Source organism: Toxotes jaculatrix, chromosome 14 (genome assembly GCF_017976425.1).
Source record: "Toxotes jaculatrix isolate fToxJac2 chromosome 14, fToxJac2.pri, whole genome shotgun sequence".
Lineage (NCBI taxonomy): Eukaryota > Metazoa > Chordata > Actinopteri > Toxotidae > Toxotes > Toxotes jaculatrix.
The window spans coordinates 1287582-1305764 of NC_054407.1; the positions used below are offsets into that span (position 1 = coordinate 1287582).

General features: G+C 40.7%; 1 protein-coding gene across 1 annotated transcript; it reads right to left on the bottom strand.

Annotated features, from left to right (window-relative positions):
• Positions 1–180: 180 nt before the first annotated feature.
• On the bottom strand, positions 181–17942 carry LOC121193021 (protein NLRC3-like; the record flags this gene model as incomplete). Its single annotated transcript, XM_041055119.1, has 5 exons — positions 181–193; positions 3238–3270; positions 13926–14099; positions 16192–16665; positions 16711–17942. Coding segments are annotated over 5 exons (1926 nt in total), but the record flags the coding sequence as incomplete, so codon positions are not given.
• Positions 17943–18183: the final 241 nt, after the last annotated feature.

Sequence of the window (18183 nt, forward strand, 5' to 3'; positions counted from 1 at the left end):
AATGAGCTTTCACTAACATGAGTAGAGGGACTTTGTCCTTCTCTTATTGTGGATCATCATAATGTCAGCCTTCTACACACATCATCCAAATGTTTTCTTTTATCACAGAACCTGCGGGCCAGTGGAAATTTGAATACGGGCCGCATTTGGCCCCCGGGCCGGACGTTGGACATGCCTGATCTAGACAATTCCCCTGCGTGAAATCGCGAGAGTGGTGCATTGAGCTGTTTTTAGCCCGTGTGTGTGTGTGTAGCTACAATTTAAAGTTTGAATGTGTGTGTCTGTGTGACTCTATGTGTCTATGTGTGTCTGGTAGTTTGTGTGAGTGTGTGTGTCTGTGTGTGTCTGTGTGTGTCTGTGTGTGTCTTTGTGTGTCTGTGTGTGTCTGTCTCAATAGTGTGTGGTGCAGAGGTGAATTGAGGGTATAGAGGTCCAATAGTGTGCATGCAAAACACTGCGCCACTAATAACACATTGTATTTGTTGGTGTCTTTCCAAACACCCAGTAACTCTTTACAATACAACAAGATTTGCAGTTAATGGACTGAAACATGTCAAACCAACAGTGTGGTTCTTTAAGTCTTTGCTCCTTAACACATTTAACAAGTCAATTCAACTCAATGAGAAAAGACCACAATTTACACACTTGTGTTAAAGATCAAAACACACACGCACACACACACACACACACACATACACACACTTCATTGAAATGAACTTCAAGTGTTTTTCAATTGATTTGTACAAATATTAGTTGTGAGGATCTTCTGTATATTGTTGTGATAAAAATGGACTTTGAACAACTCACACTGGACATTTTCTACACTTCATTTAGAAAACATTAGTCTGCTGACTGTGACAAATACCAGTGTGTGGGTTCTGAAGGTTTCATTGAAGTCAACAGACATTATTCATGACAACTGACTGAAATGAAGTGAAACTGAAGGAATAATTCTTAGTCTGAGAGAAGAAAAAGTCACAATATGGAACAACAACTATTTACAATCTCATTCATTCATTCAAGATGAATGGATTCAAGTTCTGGATGAAGATAAACCCGGTTCAGTTGTGGATTAAAGATATAAGATCTACAACAGTAACAGACAGTGAACTGACCTCAGAGTCTCCAGTCTACAGTGTGGACTCTCCAGAAAACCACACAGCAGCTTCACTCCTGAATCCTGCAGCTTGTTGTTGTAGCTCAGGTCCAGGTGTCTCAGATGGGAGGGGTTGGACTTCAGAGCTGAGGCCAGAGAAGCACAGCTGATCTCTGACAACCTGCAGGAACTCAATCTGAATAAAGAATAAATCATGTGGATAAAAATCATTTCTAATCCAATCAGATATGTCCTAATCAATGAGCTTTCACTAACATGAGTAGAGGGACATTGTCCTTCTCTTATTGTGGATCATCATAATGTCAGCCTTCTACACACATCATCCAAATGTCACCACAACATTCATACAACTATTCATGTCAACACAGATTCATAGTACGCTGCTGGACAACAACTATTTGATCCCAAATTACAGATGGATTTAATGGAAAACTTTGGAAAATGCTCAGAAGCAAAGTCACATACACACAATGTAACACTAAAACCATGGTAAATAATAACAATAATAATAATAATAATACATTTTATTTGTTGGTATCTTTCCAAACACCCAGTGACACTTTACAATACAACAAGATTTGCAGTTAATGGACTGAAACATGTCAAACCAACAGTGTGGTTCTTTAAGTCTTTGCTCCTTAACACATTTAACAAGTCAATTCAACTCAATGAGAAAAGACCACAATTTACACACTTGTGTTAAAGATCAAAACACACACACACACGTACACACACACACGCACTTCACTGAAATGAACTTCAAAGGAAAGAAGAGTTTTTTCTTCAAGTGTTTTTCAATTGATTTGTACAAATATTATTTCTGAGGATCTTCTGTATATTGTTGTGATAAAAATGGACTTTGAACAACTCACACTGGACATTTTCTACACTTCATTTAGAAAACATTAGTCTGCTGACTGTGACAAATACCAGTGTGTGAGTTCTGAAGGTTTCATTGAAGTCAACAGACATTATTCATGACAACTGACTGAAATGAAGTGAAACTGAAGGAATAATTCTTAGTCTGAGAGAAGAAAAAGTCACAATATGGAACAACAACTATTTCAAATCTCATTCATTCATTCACTCACTCACTCACTCACTCACTCACTCACTCATTCATTCATTCATTCATTCAATATGAATGGATTCAAGTTGTGGATGAAGATAAACCAGGTTCAGTTGTGGATTAAAGATATAAGATCTACAACAGTAACAGACAGTGAACTGACCTCAGAGTCTCCAGTCTACAGTGTGGACTCTCCAGAAAACCACGCAGCAGCTTCACTCCTGAATCCTGCAGTTTGTTGATGCTCAGGTCCAGGTGTCTCAGATGGGAGGGGTTGGACTTCAGAGCTGAGGCTAGAGAAGCACAGCTGATCTCTGACATACTGCAGGAACTCAATCTAAATCAAGAATAAATCATGTGGATAAAAATCATTTCTAATCCAATCAGATATGTCCTAATCAATGAGCTTTCACTAACATGAGTAGAGGGACTTTGTCCTTCTCTTATTGTGGATCATCATAATGTCAGCCTTCTACACACATCATCCAAATGTCACCACAACATTCATACAACTATTCATGTCAACACAGATTCATAACATGCTGCTGAGCTCAGTCAAGTCTGGAATTAGAAGATAAAGATCAAATCAGACATGTTGGACTAAAAACTGACTTTGATTCACCACTGAAATGGATCAAACTTCAAATGTTCAGTCCCGATCCAGGAAAAATGTCTTGCTTGGTCCTGGTCTCTATCCTGCAGATCAGCTCAGGAAATCCACAACTAAACACATATTCAACTGAAAAACAACTATTTGATCCCAAATTACAGATGGATTTAATGGAAAACTTTGGAAAATGCTCATCAGCAAAGTCACATACATACAAGTTACTACTACTACTAATAATAATAATAATAATAATAACAATGCATTGTATTTGTTGATCTACAACAGTAACAGTGAACTGACCTCAGAGTCTCCAGTCTACAGTGTGGACTCTCCAGAAAACCACACAGCAGCTTCACTCCTGAATCCTGCAGCTTGTTGTGACTCAGGTACAGGTGTCTCAGATGGGAGGGGTTGGACTTCAGAGCTGAGGCCAGAGAAGCACAGCTGATCTCTGACAAACTGCAGGAACTCAATCTGAATAAAGAATAAATCATGTGGATAAAAATCATTTCTAATCCAATCAGATATGTCCTAATCAATAAACTTTCACTAACATGAGTAGAGGGACTTTGTCCTTCTCTTATTGTGGATCATCATAATGTCAGCCTTCTACACACATCATCCAAATGTCACCACAACATTCATAACATGCTTGCATACCATACTGTTACTACTAGTAATAATAAGTAGAACATTTCTGCAGAAACTGTGAATGTGCCTTCTGTGTGGTGCATATACAGGATAATCAGCTGTGAGATGTTGGATATTTGTACTAGTGGATGTGAGGGAGCATCATCCAGGAGCAGCTGAAGAACTTTGTGTGATGTTATTTGTGGCCCTGATAGTCCTACTAACATGTTATGCAGTGATATTGGTGACAATGTAACTCTTGAAGGCTTTAACTGTATCACACAGGTTCACAGACACACTGAGTCATGTTTAAACCATTAAAGAGGACATTATATGGACTTTATTCATGTCCTGGAGACTTATCCTCACCCTGACCAGAGTCACTACAGGTATCAAGACCTTGTTAATATCATTAGTAACAGCTGCGTTGATCTGACTTAAAGCTGCTGTTTGATATTTACTGCTAGGAGAGGACAAGATGGCCGACAATAAAAATGGTCCCTGTGAGACTAAGAGTTAATTAATCTAATTAGAGTCCGTTTTCCACTTCTGTCCAGATACTGTTGAATGATTAGTTGCTATGGTGACTAGACCCTGGACCAGAATGTAAATACACAGCTAAAACACTCTGTATGCCCAGCAGACAACAGGGTATAGGACAAAACCATCAAATATGCCCTGATAGTTTGAAAATTAAACGTCCTGTCAACCAAAGTTTTTCACCATGAGCATCACAAGGCTTCAGTGAAGACACTGATGTATTTTATATGTCCCTACTGTTTATGGTGTAGGAGCTGTCACAGTTTAAATACTCTCATCATCTCTGTTCATAACAAGGACTGAGCTCAGTGTAACATGGCAGTCTATGGGAGTTTTGGTCTGTACTGTCTGCACTTGAAGCAGACTGACTTAAAAACTGTAGGTCATGTCACAATGAGAGTAACACTGGGTGACAGAGGGCGCATTTCTCTACTTTTTCATACAGTGGGAAGAAAAAGTATGTGAACATTTTGTAATTTTATGGTTTTCTGCATTAATTTGTCATAAAATGTGATCTGATCATCTAAGTCAAGAGTAATGACAAATACAATGCGTCTAAATTAATAACACACAAAAAAAAATCAGATCATGTCTTTATTGAGAACAACCATAAAAACCTCATAGTGCTAATGGAGAAAGTAAGTGAACCCTTGAGTTAATGATCTCAAAAATGCTAATTGGAGTCAGGTGTTAGCATACCTGGAGTCTTGTTAAGAAAATGAGTTTGGAGGTGTGGAGTAGAGCTACTTTGACTGATAAAAACCACTCAAACTTTTTGAGTTTGCTCTGCACAAGAAGAATATGCTTATGTGAGCCATGACTCGCCAAAAAGAGCTTCCAGAGGATCTATGATCAAGAACTGTTGATTTACATAAAGGGGTTCACTTACTTTATCTACTACCATTTTGAATCTTGAATGAGTGTGTTCAATAAAGACATGAAAGTTAAAAAAAAAAAATTCTATTTTAGGCACATTATAGTTGTCATTTCTAGTCCTTAAGCCTGGTCTGATGACTATTTCCTTGTGTTGCCTTTCATGTTTGACTCTCGTCTTATTTTGAAATCTGTCTCTGCCTGTTTAGTTCTAGATTCACTTCCTGCCCTCTGGTGTTTTCCCTCCAATTCTGATTACCTGCCCGAGTATAATGGACAGATAGGAAAACTGGATGGCGGCTGTAGGGGGCCAGTTCGACATTTTTATCAAGCAAGGACAGAAGTCGCTTTCCCAGCCCACGTCAGACGGTGCCTCTCCAGCTTCTCTGGTGGCCCCTACATCTGAGCCTGTACCTCCAGTGTCTTGCCCTATGTTGCCCATTCACCTGTCTCGACCAGAGAAGTTTTCCGGGGAGTCAGGGGATTGTAGAGCCTTCCTGACTTAATGTCAATTTGAAATTTCAATTTCAATTTCTATTTTATTTCGGTTACATACATCATATAAAATGAACAAAAATCATTTCACACAAATGTCACAGTCAATAACCGAAAAAGGAATAGGCTGAAGCACAAAGCTTATTATTGCCTATCCTATACCATCCAAAGAATAACCCAGAATATCAGCAAACAGCAAAACAAAGGGAAAAAAAAACAAGAACTACATTACACCTACCACATTACACCTAAATTCTAATGCTTAACTGTTTTTTCATTTTATTGACTCTCATTATAGGAATTAATTACTTTGCATTTTAAAGTTTTCTTAAACCTCAACAGGGAACTACATAATTTCAATTCATCTTTAAGTCCATTCCACAATTTGACACCCAAAACTGAAACACATCTATATTTTATATTTGTTCTCACTTTATATGTTTCAAACATAAACAATCCTCTTAAATGATAATTTCCTTCTCTTAATTTAAATAAAGTCTGAATGGAAATAGGAACACTATTTTTCACCACCCGAAAAAGCACTTCAAGTGTCTGTAAATACACTATATCCATAAATTTCAAAATAGAGGATCCTATAAACAATTGATTAGTTGGTTGTTGGTATCCAACTTTGTTTATTATTCTAATGGCTCTTTTCTGGAGTTTAATAATTGGGTCTATATTTGTTTTATACGAATTTCCCCATACTAAAGCACAATATGACATGTAAGGCAGGACAAGTGAAGAATACAGTACATGCAGACATTTCTTATTTAACAAATCTCTTACTTTATAAAGAGCAGCAACTGATTTAGATAATTTACATTTGATATAATCTATATGTGGCTTCCAACACAGTTTATGATCTATAATCGCTCCCAGAAACTTAGTTTCATTTACCCTTTCAATTCCAACACTATTTAAATTCAGTTTTATGTCACAGTTAGCCTTAATTCCACCAAACACCATAAATTTGGTTTTATTTTCATTTAGTGAAGAAACATAGAGTTATAATTATTAAAGTCACTATCAAATTTAGTATTTCCATCTCTTGGAGGGTCAATTTCTTTTGCCAGATTCCGGCCTATATTAACAAAAAAAATCATTAAACTCATCAACAATCTCCTCTTTATTCTCAATAACTAAACTGCCATTTTTAACAATGTATGTTGGAAAATCCTTATTGTAACTATTTTGAATCAACTCATTAAGAACACTCCAGGTAGCCTTTCTGTTTTTTTTTATGTCTTTGCAGCAACTGACCAAAATATTCTTTTTTTTGGCATCTTATAATAGATGTCAATCTATTTTTATATTTTTTATACTTGTACTCCTTTTCCCTTGTTCGATATTTCATAAATTCCCTATATAGCCTATTTTTAAATGTATCTAAAAATGCATTATATGAGTCATTTGTGTCCTCTACATAAACTTCCTGCCAATGATAATTTATAAGTTCTTCTTTAAAAGCTTTAATTGCTTCTGGCGATTTTAATCTAACTAAATTACAAATCTGCCTTTTCGTTCTTGTCTTTAGCTTTTTCATTTCTAATACTGCAAAAACTGGTAAATGATCACTTACATCAGTCACAAAGAGTCCACTTTTTATCTTCCCATTAGTTATATTTACAAAAATATTATCAATTAATGTTGCACTGTCCGTGGTTATTCTGCTAGGCTTTAAAATTAATGGATAGAAACTCAAACTGAACATAGTATTAACAAATTCTACAGTTTTCATATGATCACTTGATTTCAAGTCAATATTAAAGTCACCATAAACCAAAATCACCTTGTCATTATGTTTTTCGTATAACTCAGAAATCTTCTTATTAAATTGATCGATACAGGATCCAGGAGTTCTATAAATACAACTAATTAATATTCCCCCCCCCCCCTTTTGTTGGCCCTGTTTTGTACAAACATTTCATAGCCCTCTAATCCATTCTGCAATTCTTTATCATCACTCAGCCAAGTCTCTGAAACTGCTACTACACTAAATTTTTGCTGAAGCTGCTGAAGATAATCTTTTATTTTGAAGAAGTTACTATAAAGGCTCCTATTATTAAAGTGGATCAGTGAAAAACCCTTAAATTCAAAACTAAACTTATCTTCAGAATAATACAGTTCATATTTATATTCTGGTAGAAGTGGGTCTCTGGATCAATGTCATTTTCTAACTCATATAATTTGTGTTCTTGAAAATCAAAAGCAGAAAATTCTGTGTATTCACACATTCTCTTATAATAAAATTATCACCTACTGAAAATATTTGTTCTCATTTATCTCAACAAAAAAAAAAAAACAACAATAACAACAACAGAAAAGACATTTCCCACTACCCCCCTTCTTCACCATAATCTCATTTATACTGATCAAGATCTCTCATGTCTCTAATGACTATAACTTTGGCCTGTTCTGATGTACCATTCAGTCTTATCATTACTTTACAGTTTCTTGTCCAAGTGTCTTGAATTCGCCTCTCCTTCTTCAGAATTCTTGCTTGTTGTGCAATTTCAGCATTTCTCCTTGTGAGATGTTCATTTACATATACTCCTGTACCCTTCAGTTTTTTTGCAAGCTTTAGCACTTCAATTTTATGTTTTCTACTCACAAAGCGAATGACAATGTTGATATGGTGTAACAACCAGCTATATTTTTACTTGCTAAAGGGATGTCTTTGTTGTTGGATTGACTGGATAACTTGCTGTTGAAGTGAGTGCAGTTCACCTCTTGGTGCATCCTCCCCCTCTTTGTCACCTGCTATGATCCGTGCATAAGTACGATGGGTCATCTCAAGGCCAGATATCACCAAATCATCCATCCTTGTGTATTGTTCCAAATCTTCCACTCTTCTTTCCAGCTCTTCAATCTTGTCTTTTTCTTTGATCACAGCGTTCAGTTGTCGCACTTCCTCAATTAAATCCAGTAGGCCCATCTGTTGTTTCACCACCTTGCTTAGTTCCTCTGACATAAAGCTCAGAGCCTTTTTCACTTCCTCCATATCTTCTGCCAGTTTCTTAGTTGCCATTTCTTTAAATAATTATAGAAAAATGAGGGAAAGAAGAAGAAGAAAAAAAATATCTTGCTGAGATTCCAGGTAATCCAGTAAGGCTGGTTGCCCAGCACATGTCATGAAAAGTGCTCAATACTTCAAAATAGCAGAAAATGCTACTTCAACTTTAAACTTCACATCCTTGTAAAGTTAAAAAAAAACTTCACAGAGAGCTTAGATGTCAAACTCTTTTCATGATATTTGAGGGATTGTTCAAGCTGACCAGCACAGTGTGTCTAACCAGCAGCCATCTTGATTCCCAGCAGCCAAGATAGCCTACATCATCTCCCATCTCACATGTAGAGCGGAAGCTTGGGCTACAGTGGAGTGGAATCGGAAATCAGCGGTGTGTTCATCCCTTCCCCTGTTCACTGAGACTTTCACTCAGATATTCCAACACATCACCCCAGGTTGTGAGGCAGCCCGGGCACTAGTTGGGCTCTGTCAGGGAAGAAGACAAGTCTCCGACCATGCCATTCAGTTCCGTACTCTGGCAGCAGAGAGTGGTTGGAACCAGTCAGCACTGTTTGATGCATTCTTACACTGACTTTCCAGCTCAATGAAAGACCAGTTGGCTCCGCTTGAGCTTCCCTGTGACCTGGACGCTCTCATTGCCTTGGCGATTAACATTGACAAGAGAATCACGGAAAGGGAGAAAGAAAAGCAGTGGGACTCCCCGTCTAACCAGAGGAGACAGCGCTCCAGTCCTGCGCCAGCTCCCTGGCACCCGTCATCAGTCCCATCAGCACCCACTGCTGCCTCGGAGGAGCCCATGCAGGTGGGACGGACCTGTCTGACACCGGAGGAACGACAGCGGTGCTTCCGGGAGGGTCGATGTATCTACTGTGCACAGCTAGGTCATATTCTGGTGACATGTCCAGTAAAAGATCAGGCTCATCGGTGAAGGAGAGGACACTGGTGAGCCGAACCACATTCTCTTCCTGTTCCTCTCGCTCCTTGCCCATGGTTTCCCTCACTTCCTCCTCTTTATCCCTTAAACAGGATGTGTTGGTGGATTCAGGGTCGGATGCAGAATTCATGGACTATAACCTGGCAGAGAGACTGGGCCTGGCCATGTCTCAGCTCATCAAACCACTGGAGGCCAGTGCCCTGGATGGACGTCTGCTCTGCCGGGTAACTCACATGACTCAACCTGTTCAGGTAACCTTCCCTGACCACCACACAGAGACTTCAAGTTTTCACGTATTCAGGGCCCCTCTACGCCCCTTAATCTTGGGTTACTCATGGCTATTACGGCACAACCCACTGATGGACTGGACAACGGGAACAATTGTTTCTTGGGGAGAGGGGTGTAAAGGACATTGTTTCCCCTGCAAAGACTCTGCTCCCCCTCCTGAGATTCCTTCAGCCCAGGTTACCACATGCTCTGCTGAGGCAGATTACCCCGATCTTTTCCAAGTGCCCCCCTGCTATCTGGACTTAAAGGAGGTCTTTAACAAGGCTAAAGCAACTTCCCTGCCACCACACCGCCCCTATGACTGTGCTATTGATCTTCTGCCTGGAACCTCCCGCAGCAGGGATCATTCGTACTTCCTCAAGACTCGCTTATCACCTGGTTAGAGTTCAATACCCCTAGTGGTCACTATGAATACTTGGTGATGCCCTCTGGGCTAACTAACGCTCCAGCTGTGTTTCAGGCCTTAGTTAATGATGTCCTCAGGGAGATGCTCAACATGTTTGCGTTCGTCTACCTGGATGATATCCTCATCTTCTCCCCGGATGAGGAGACTCACATTGAACATGTCCGTGCAGTTCTTCGGCATCTCCTGGACAACAAACTGTACGTCAAAGCAGAGAAGTGTGAATTCCACGTCTCTACAGCATCATTTCTGAGGTTCATAATCTCAGAGGGGGTGGTGCAGATGGACCCTGCAAAGGTCAGTGCTTTTAAGGATTGGCCCACACCGCTGAACAGGAAACAGGAGCAGCATTTTCTTGGGTTTGCCAACTTTTACAGGAAGTTTATAAGAAATTTCAGTGTGGTAGCTGCCCCCCTGAACGAGTTAACTTCCCCCAAGGCTCCTTTTAGGTGGTCTCTCAGAGCAGACAATGCCTTCAGAAGTCTCAAAGAGAGCTTCACTTCAGCACCAGTGCTGACTCTCCCTGACCCCAAGCTCCAGTTTGTAGTTGAGGTGGATGCTTCAGACGTGGCCGTGGGAGCAGTGCTGTCACAAAGGTCAGTAAAAGACAACAGACTCCATCCATGTGCATATTTGTCATTGGGGATTGGGAGCTGCTAGCCATCAAAGTGGCCCTGGAGGAGTGGAGACACTGGTTGGATGGAGCTACCGTTTCTTGTGTGGACGGATCACAAGAACCTGGAATACATTCGTACTGCCAAGAGACAGGCCAGGTGGGCTCTATTCTTTAATAGATTCAAATTTACTGTGTCTTATCGTCCTGGGTCCAAGAATGCTAAACCAGATGCTCTGTTTCGTTTGTATGACCCTGGCTCGAGCCCTAAGGAGTCCACTAACATTCTCCCTCCTTCATGTGTGGTCGGTGCAGTTACCTGGGCGGTTGAGAGACGGGTAAAACAGGCCTTAGAATCTCTGCAAGTCCCGGACGGGTGCCCCCCGAACCGGTTGTTTGTCCCATCTGATCTCCGCTCCCAGGTCATCCACTGGGCTCATGCCTCCTGCATCTCCTGTCACCCTGGTGTTAAAAGGACTATGTTTGTGATCCGGCAGCGGTTCTTGTGGCCTTCCATGGAGAAGGAGGTAAGAGAGTATTTGTCTGCTTGCTCCACTTGTGCCTGTAACAAGTCTTCTCGACGCCCGGTGACCGGCCTCCTGCGACCTCTTCCTGTACTGTGTCGATCGTGGTCTCATATTTCCTTGGACTTTGTCACTGGACTGCCCACCTCTGAAGGTAACACCACCATACTGACTGTGGTTGACCGTTTTTCTAAAATGGCTCACTTCATTCCTTTGCCCAAACTCCCCTCTGCCAAGGAGACAGCAGAGGCTGTGCTTCACCATGTGTTTCGCATCCATGGTTTTCCCAGGGATGTGGTCTTTGACAGGAGGCCTCAGTTCCCCTCTCTATTCTGGAAGGAGTTCTGTTCTCTGCTGGGAGCCACAGTTAGTCTCTCCACTGGTTACCACCCCCAGACCAACGGGCAGTCAGAGTGGCTCAATTCAATTCAATTCTATTTATATAGCGCTTTACAGAGACCCAGAGCCTGACCCCAGAGCAAGCACTTAAGGCGACAGTGGCAAGGAAAAACTCCCCTTTAACAGGAAGAAACCTTGAGCAGAACCTGGCTCAGATGGGGGACCCTCCTGCCGATGGGCGGGCTGGGTGAAAGGAGGAAAAGGAGGAAGATAGGACAGCTAGGAGTGGAGGAGAGGGAGAGAGGGACATGCAGCATAATACAGACAATGGACAATATTAGTGGGTCAGCATTTACATTACAGTTAGTAATGTAATATAATGTACAACCAAGAGCTGGAAACAGGATTACGTTGCCTCTCTTCCCAGAATTCCACCACATGGAGTAAGCATATTGACAACAATAGTTGTCAATACTCTTGACTTAGATGAAGATCAGATCACATTTCATGACAAATTAATGCAGAAAACCATGAAGTTCCAAAAGGTTCAGGTATTTTTTCTTGTCACTTTACATAAATTTTCCCTGAAGTTTGGTAATTGTAAATATTAAGAGGCTGAAAGAAGTTTTCTGAGAGATTTTTCAGTGATGGCAGTCAGAGTTTGAGTGATGTCACACACTCCAGCTCTGAACATTCCACACAACACACACCCATTATAACATCTGAGACAGTCAAAGAAAGCTCAACTGTGATTTTGTAGAAATTAGACTAGAAATCAAAATACTAATTTAACCTGAGATAGTCTCAGGTCTGATGAAGGTTTCAGCCATGTTTGTATGTGATTCACTGCCAGAAATCACGTTCTAATGATTACTTTACTTTGCATTACCTAATATGTATGGAAGAAGAAGAATTAGAAAATGCATTTTGATGATAATGCATGTGAATACTGAAAAGTGACAATATGGAACAATGACTATTTAAAATGTCATTCATTCATTCATTCAAGATGAATGGATTCAAGTTTTGGATGAACATAAACCAGGTTCAGTTGTGGATTAAAGATCTAAGATCTACAACAGTAACAGACAGTGAACTGACCTCAGAGTCTCCAGTCTACAGTGTGGACTCTCCAGAAAACCACACAGCAGCTTCACTCCTGAATCCTGCAGCTCATTGATGCTCAGGTCCAGGTGTCTCAGATGGGAGGGGTTGGACTTCAGAGCTGAGGCCAGAGAAGCACAGCTGATCTCTGACAAACTACAGGAACTCAATCTGAATAAAGAATAAATCATGTGGATAAAAATCATTTCTAATCCAATCAGATATGTCCTAATCAATGAGCTTTCACTAACATGAGTAGAGGGACTTTGTCCTTCTCTTATTGTGGATCATCATAATGTCAGCCTTCTACACTCATCATCCAAATGTCACCACAACATTCATACAACTATTCATGTCAACACAGATTCATAACATGCTACTGAGCTCAGTCAAGTCTGGAATTAGAAGATAAAGATCAAATCAGACATGTTGGACTAAAAACTGACTTTGATTCACCACTGAAATGGATCAAACTTCAAATGTTCAGTCCTGATCCAGGAAAAATGTCTTGCTTGGTCCTGGTCTCTATCCTGCAGATCAGCTCAGGAAATCCACAACTAAACACATATTCAACTGAACAACAACTATTTGATCCCAAATTACAGATGGATTTAATGGAAAACTTTGGAAAATGCTCGTCAGCAAAGTCACATACACACAATGTAATCCGAATACTTCTGATAATAATAATAATAATAATGCATTGTATTTGTTGGTGTCTCTCCAAACACACAGCGACACTTTACAATACAACAAGATTTGCAGTTAATGGACTGAAACATGTCAAACCAACAGTGTGGTTCTTTAAGTCTTTGCTCCTTAACACATTTAACAAGTCAATTCAACTCAGTGAGAAAAGACCACAATTTACACACTTGTGTTAAAGATCAAAACACACACACACTGAAGAACTGACATTAGTCCTGACACTTCATTGAAATGAACTTCAAGTGTTTTTCAATTGATTTGTACAAATATTATTTCTGAGGATCTTCTGTATATTGTTGTGATAAAAATGGACTTTGAACAACTCACACTGGACATTTTCTACACTTCATTTAGAAAACATTAGTCTGCTGACTGTGACAAATACCAGTGTGTGAGTTCTGAAGGTTTCATTGAAGTCAACAGACATTATTCATGACAACTGACTGAAATGAAGTGAAACTGAAGGAAGAATTCTGAGTCTGAGAGAAGAAAAAGTCACAATATGGAACAACAACTATTTCACATCTCATTTATTCATTCATTCATTCATTCAAGATGAATGGATCCAAGTTGTGGATGAAGATAAACCAGGTTCAGTTGTGGATTAAAGATATAAGATCTACAACAGTAACAGACAGTGAACTGACCTCACAGTCTCCAGTCTACAGTGTGGACTCTCCAGAAAACCACACAGCAGCTTCACTCCTGAATCCTGCAGCTTGTTGTTACTCAGGTCCAGGACTCTCAGATGAGAGGGGTTAGACTTCAGAGCTGAGGCCAGAGAAGCACAGCTGAGCTCTGACAACCTGCAGGACCTCAATCTGAATAAAGAATAAATCATGTGGATAAAAATCATTTCTAATCCAATCAGATATGTCCTAATCAATGAGCTTTCACTAACATGAGTAGAGGGACTTTGTCCTTCTCTTATTGTGGATCATCATAATGTCAGCCTTCTACACACATCATCCAAATGTCACCACAACATTCATACAACTATTCATGTCAACACAGATTCATAACATGCTGCTGAGCTCAGTCAAGTCTGGAATTAGAAGATAAAGATCAAATCAGACATGTTGGACTCAAATCCTCTTCATCATTGAAGTTTTTACATGACCTTCTTCTTTCTAAACTTTGTGTCATTAAACAACATTAAAGCACAAATTCACATTTCTTGACTTCAACCAACAGTCAGATGTCACACGTTGATTTAAAGAGTCTTTGGTGGCAGTCGTCCTTCCTGTGTCCACACTGTGAAGTGGTCTCCTCCTAACACAACTACACTGTAAGAAATGACTTGATGAGTTCAGCTGTAGCTGAATGAAGCTTCAGCAGTCTGACTCAGACAAATGTGGAGAAGAATACTGAATTCTCCCATTCTGCTCTGATATATTCAGACCTCTGTTCTTGGCTGAAGGTGTGTGTTTCCTGATTCTACTCTCCTCTACACCAGGAGAGAAAACACCTGCTTCTGACTTATTTAACACAAAATATGGAAAGACTTTAAAGGAGCAGTGTGGAGGATTTAGGGGGATCTATTGGCTGAAATGGAAGATAATATTCACAATTATATTTCAAGTAGAGTTTAATCACCTGAAACTAATAATCACTGTGTTTTTCTTTGTTCAGAAAGAGCCCTTCATGTCTACACAGGGAGCGAGTCCATGTTGCACCTACATGTTTCTGCAGTAGCCCAGAATGGACAAAAACATACATTAGCTGTAGAGAGAGCATTTTATGTTACCTGATGGTCACCATAGGTTTTCCTACACCAGGGGTGTCCAAACTGTTGCACAAAGGGCCGGTGTAGCTGCAGGTTTTTGTTCCAACCAATGAAGAGCACACAGTGTGACCAATCAACTGTCTGAAGACTGAGATCAGTTGATTAAATGAGTCAAGTCTGGTGTGCTGCTGCTTGGTTGGAACAAAAACCTTCAGCCACACCGGCCCTTAGTTGAACAGTTTGGACACCTCTGTCCTACAGACTTGAAAAGGGAGGAGTGAGGCCAGGGGAATTCAGACAGTTTCAGTCCGCAACGTCACCACTAGATGTCACTAAATCCTACACACTGCTCCTTTAAAGAAAAACCAAGACACTTAAAATGAAGATGTAACATCATTTCACTCTTCAAAATGAAAAGTTTAATTCATCAGCAGTAACTCTTGGTCTGTATGACCAGTAGTTTATGGTGCTAATGTTGATGTTAGCAAACTGTTAAAAGGTGATGTTGACATTATGGAGTCAGTTCACAAAAGTGATGACTTTTCTCTACTTGTGGAACTATTACATTATGTTTTAGCATTAACTTTTATCTACGAGTGTTTGTAGTTACCACAGTGGCTGCTGTTCAGCAAAAGTTACAAACTCACTTAAATGTAGAGAATTCAACAATGTAAAGCAGCACCTTTAATTTGAGCAGCGTGTTTTTTTCTTTCATTTCATACCAAGGTCTGGGAAGATCACTTCTTTCTAACTCCACACTCCCAGAGTTTTGGATTTTTCAGACGTGTAGTCTTCAGACCCAACACACACTGACTCAGGTGATATCACCTGAGTCTCACACAGTTCCCTCTGGGAGACACTAAAGCCTTTATACTACTGTTTCCTCACACACACAGTGATACTCAACAACACCTGGAGACACACAATGAGTCTTAAGATAAGTGGAGTCCTGCTTAAATTAGTTTTATCAGGTTTGCATGAATAAAAAAGACTCAAAATAACATGAATAGATTAACAAATGAATGTGGAATCTAACAGATAATAATCGATAAACAGAAAAACTTGAAAGTAATAATCACAACTAACTCAAAAATCTACGTATGAATAATTTTATACTGTGTATATTTGAAAAACTAAACTACTAATCTACACTGACTGATAATGTTAAAGATCATGTCTGGACCTACAGAGCCTTTCTGCAGTTCCACACAGCTGGGATCAGTCTCTGTCGTCCCTCCTCTGATGTCTTGTACTTGTTCAGGTCCAACTCATCCAGAACCTCCTCTGACATCTGCAGAACGTAGGCCAGAGCTGAACAGTGGATCTCAGAGAGTCTCTTCTCTGATCTGTTCTCTGACTTCAGGAACTCTTGGATCTCCTGATGTACTGAGCGGTCGTTCATCTCCATCAGACAGAGGAAGATGTTGATGCTTCTGTCAGGAGAGATATCATCTGTGTTCATCTCCTTCAGGTTGTTGATGGCTCTCTGGATGATTTCTGGTCTGTTCTCTGTCTGACCCAGAAGGCCTCTTAAGAGTCTCTGGTTGGACTCCAGAGACAGGCCATGAAGGAAGCGAACAAACAGGTCCAGGTGGCCATTTTTACTTCGGAGGGATTTCTTCATGGCATCACTCAGGAGGACATCGAGTGATGGGTAGCTGCTTTGATTGTTTCCAAAATGTTTAAAAATCTTCCTGATAAAAGACTCTGGTTTTGAGTCCCAGAGTTTGTTGTTTTGTCCCAGGAAAGTCCTCAGCTCTCTTGTCTTCCTCTTAGTGTAACAGTGGAACATGTAGACTGCAGCCAGAAACTCCTGAATGCTCAGATGAACAAAGCAGTAGACTGTTTTCTGGAAGATCACACTCTCTCTTTTAAAGATCTCTGTACAAACTCCTGAGTAAACCGAGGCCTCTGTGACATCAAGACCACACTGCTCCAGGTCTTCTTGGTAGAACATGATGTTTCCTTTCTCCAGATGTTCAAACGCCAGCCTCCCCAGCTTCAGAAGAACTTTCCTGTCAGCCTTCGTCAGCTCCTGTGGACTCGTCTCATGTCCCTCATCATACTTGTGCTTCTTCCTCTTTGTCTGAACCAGCAGGAAGTGTGAGTACAGGTCAGTCAGGGTCTTGGGCAGCTCTCCTCTCTGCTCTGTGGTCAACATGTGCTCCAGAACTGTAGCAGAGATCCAGCAGAAGACTGGGATCTGACACATGATGTGGAGGCTCCTGGATGTCTTGATGTGTGAGATGATTGTTCCGGACAGCTCTTCATCACTGGATCTCCTCCTGAAGTATTCCTCCTTCTGGGCGTCAGTGAAACCTCGTACTTCTGTTACCCTGTCAACACATGCAGGAGGGATCTGATTGGCTGCCGCAGGTCGGGAAGTTATCCAGACCAGAGCCGAGGGAAGCAGATTCCCCTGGATGAGGTTTGTCAGCAGCACGTTGACAGATGACTTCTGTGAGACATCAGACACGACCTCCCTGTTTCTGAAATCCAGTGAAAGTCTGCTTTCATCCAGGCCGTCAAAGATGAACAACACTTTACAGACAGCGAGCTTCTCTGCTGTGACCTTCTTTAATGTTGGATGGAAATCGTGGAGCAGCATGAGAAGACTGTACTGCTCATCTTTGATCAGGTTCAGCTCCCTGAACGAAAGCAGAACCAGCAGACTGATGTCTTGGTTTTCAGAGCCCTCTGCCCAGTCCAGAGTGAACTTCTGCACTGAGAAGGTTTTTCCAACGCCAGCGACGCCGTTCGTCAGAACGACTCTGATGCGTCTCTGTTGGTCAGGTAAGGCTTTAAAGATGTCGTGGCACTTGATTGGAGTGTCATGGAGGGTCTCCATCTTGGAAGCTGTCTCCAGCTGCCTCACCTCATGTTGGGTATTAACCTCTTCACTCTGTCCCTCTGTGATGTAGAGCTCAGTGTAGATCCTGTTGAGGAGGGTTTCACTTCCTGTTCCATCAGTTCCTTCAGTCACACGTTCACATCTCCTCCTCAGACTGATCTTATGTTCATCTAAAACCTCCTGCAGACCACTATCTGCTGAAAATCTGCTGACACAGAAGAAATAATGTCAGACTAAAGAAAGAGAATCTGAGAATCTGCTAATTTCTTTCATCAGCTGCATAAAAACTAAAGACAAGCAAAGAAAAGCTTTTTCATTTTGTGCTATT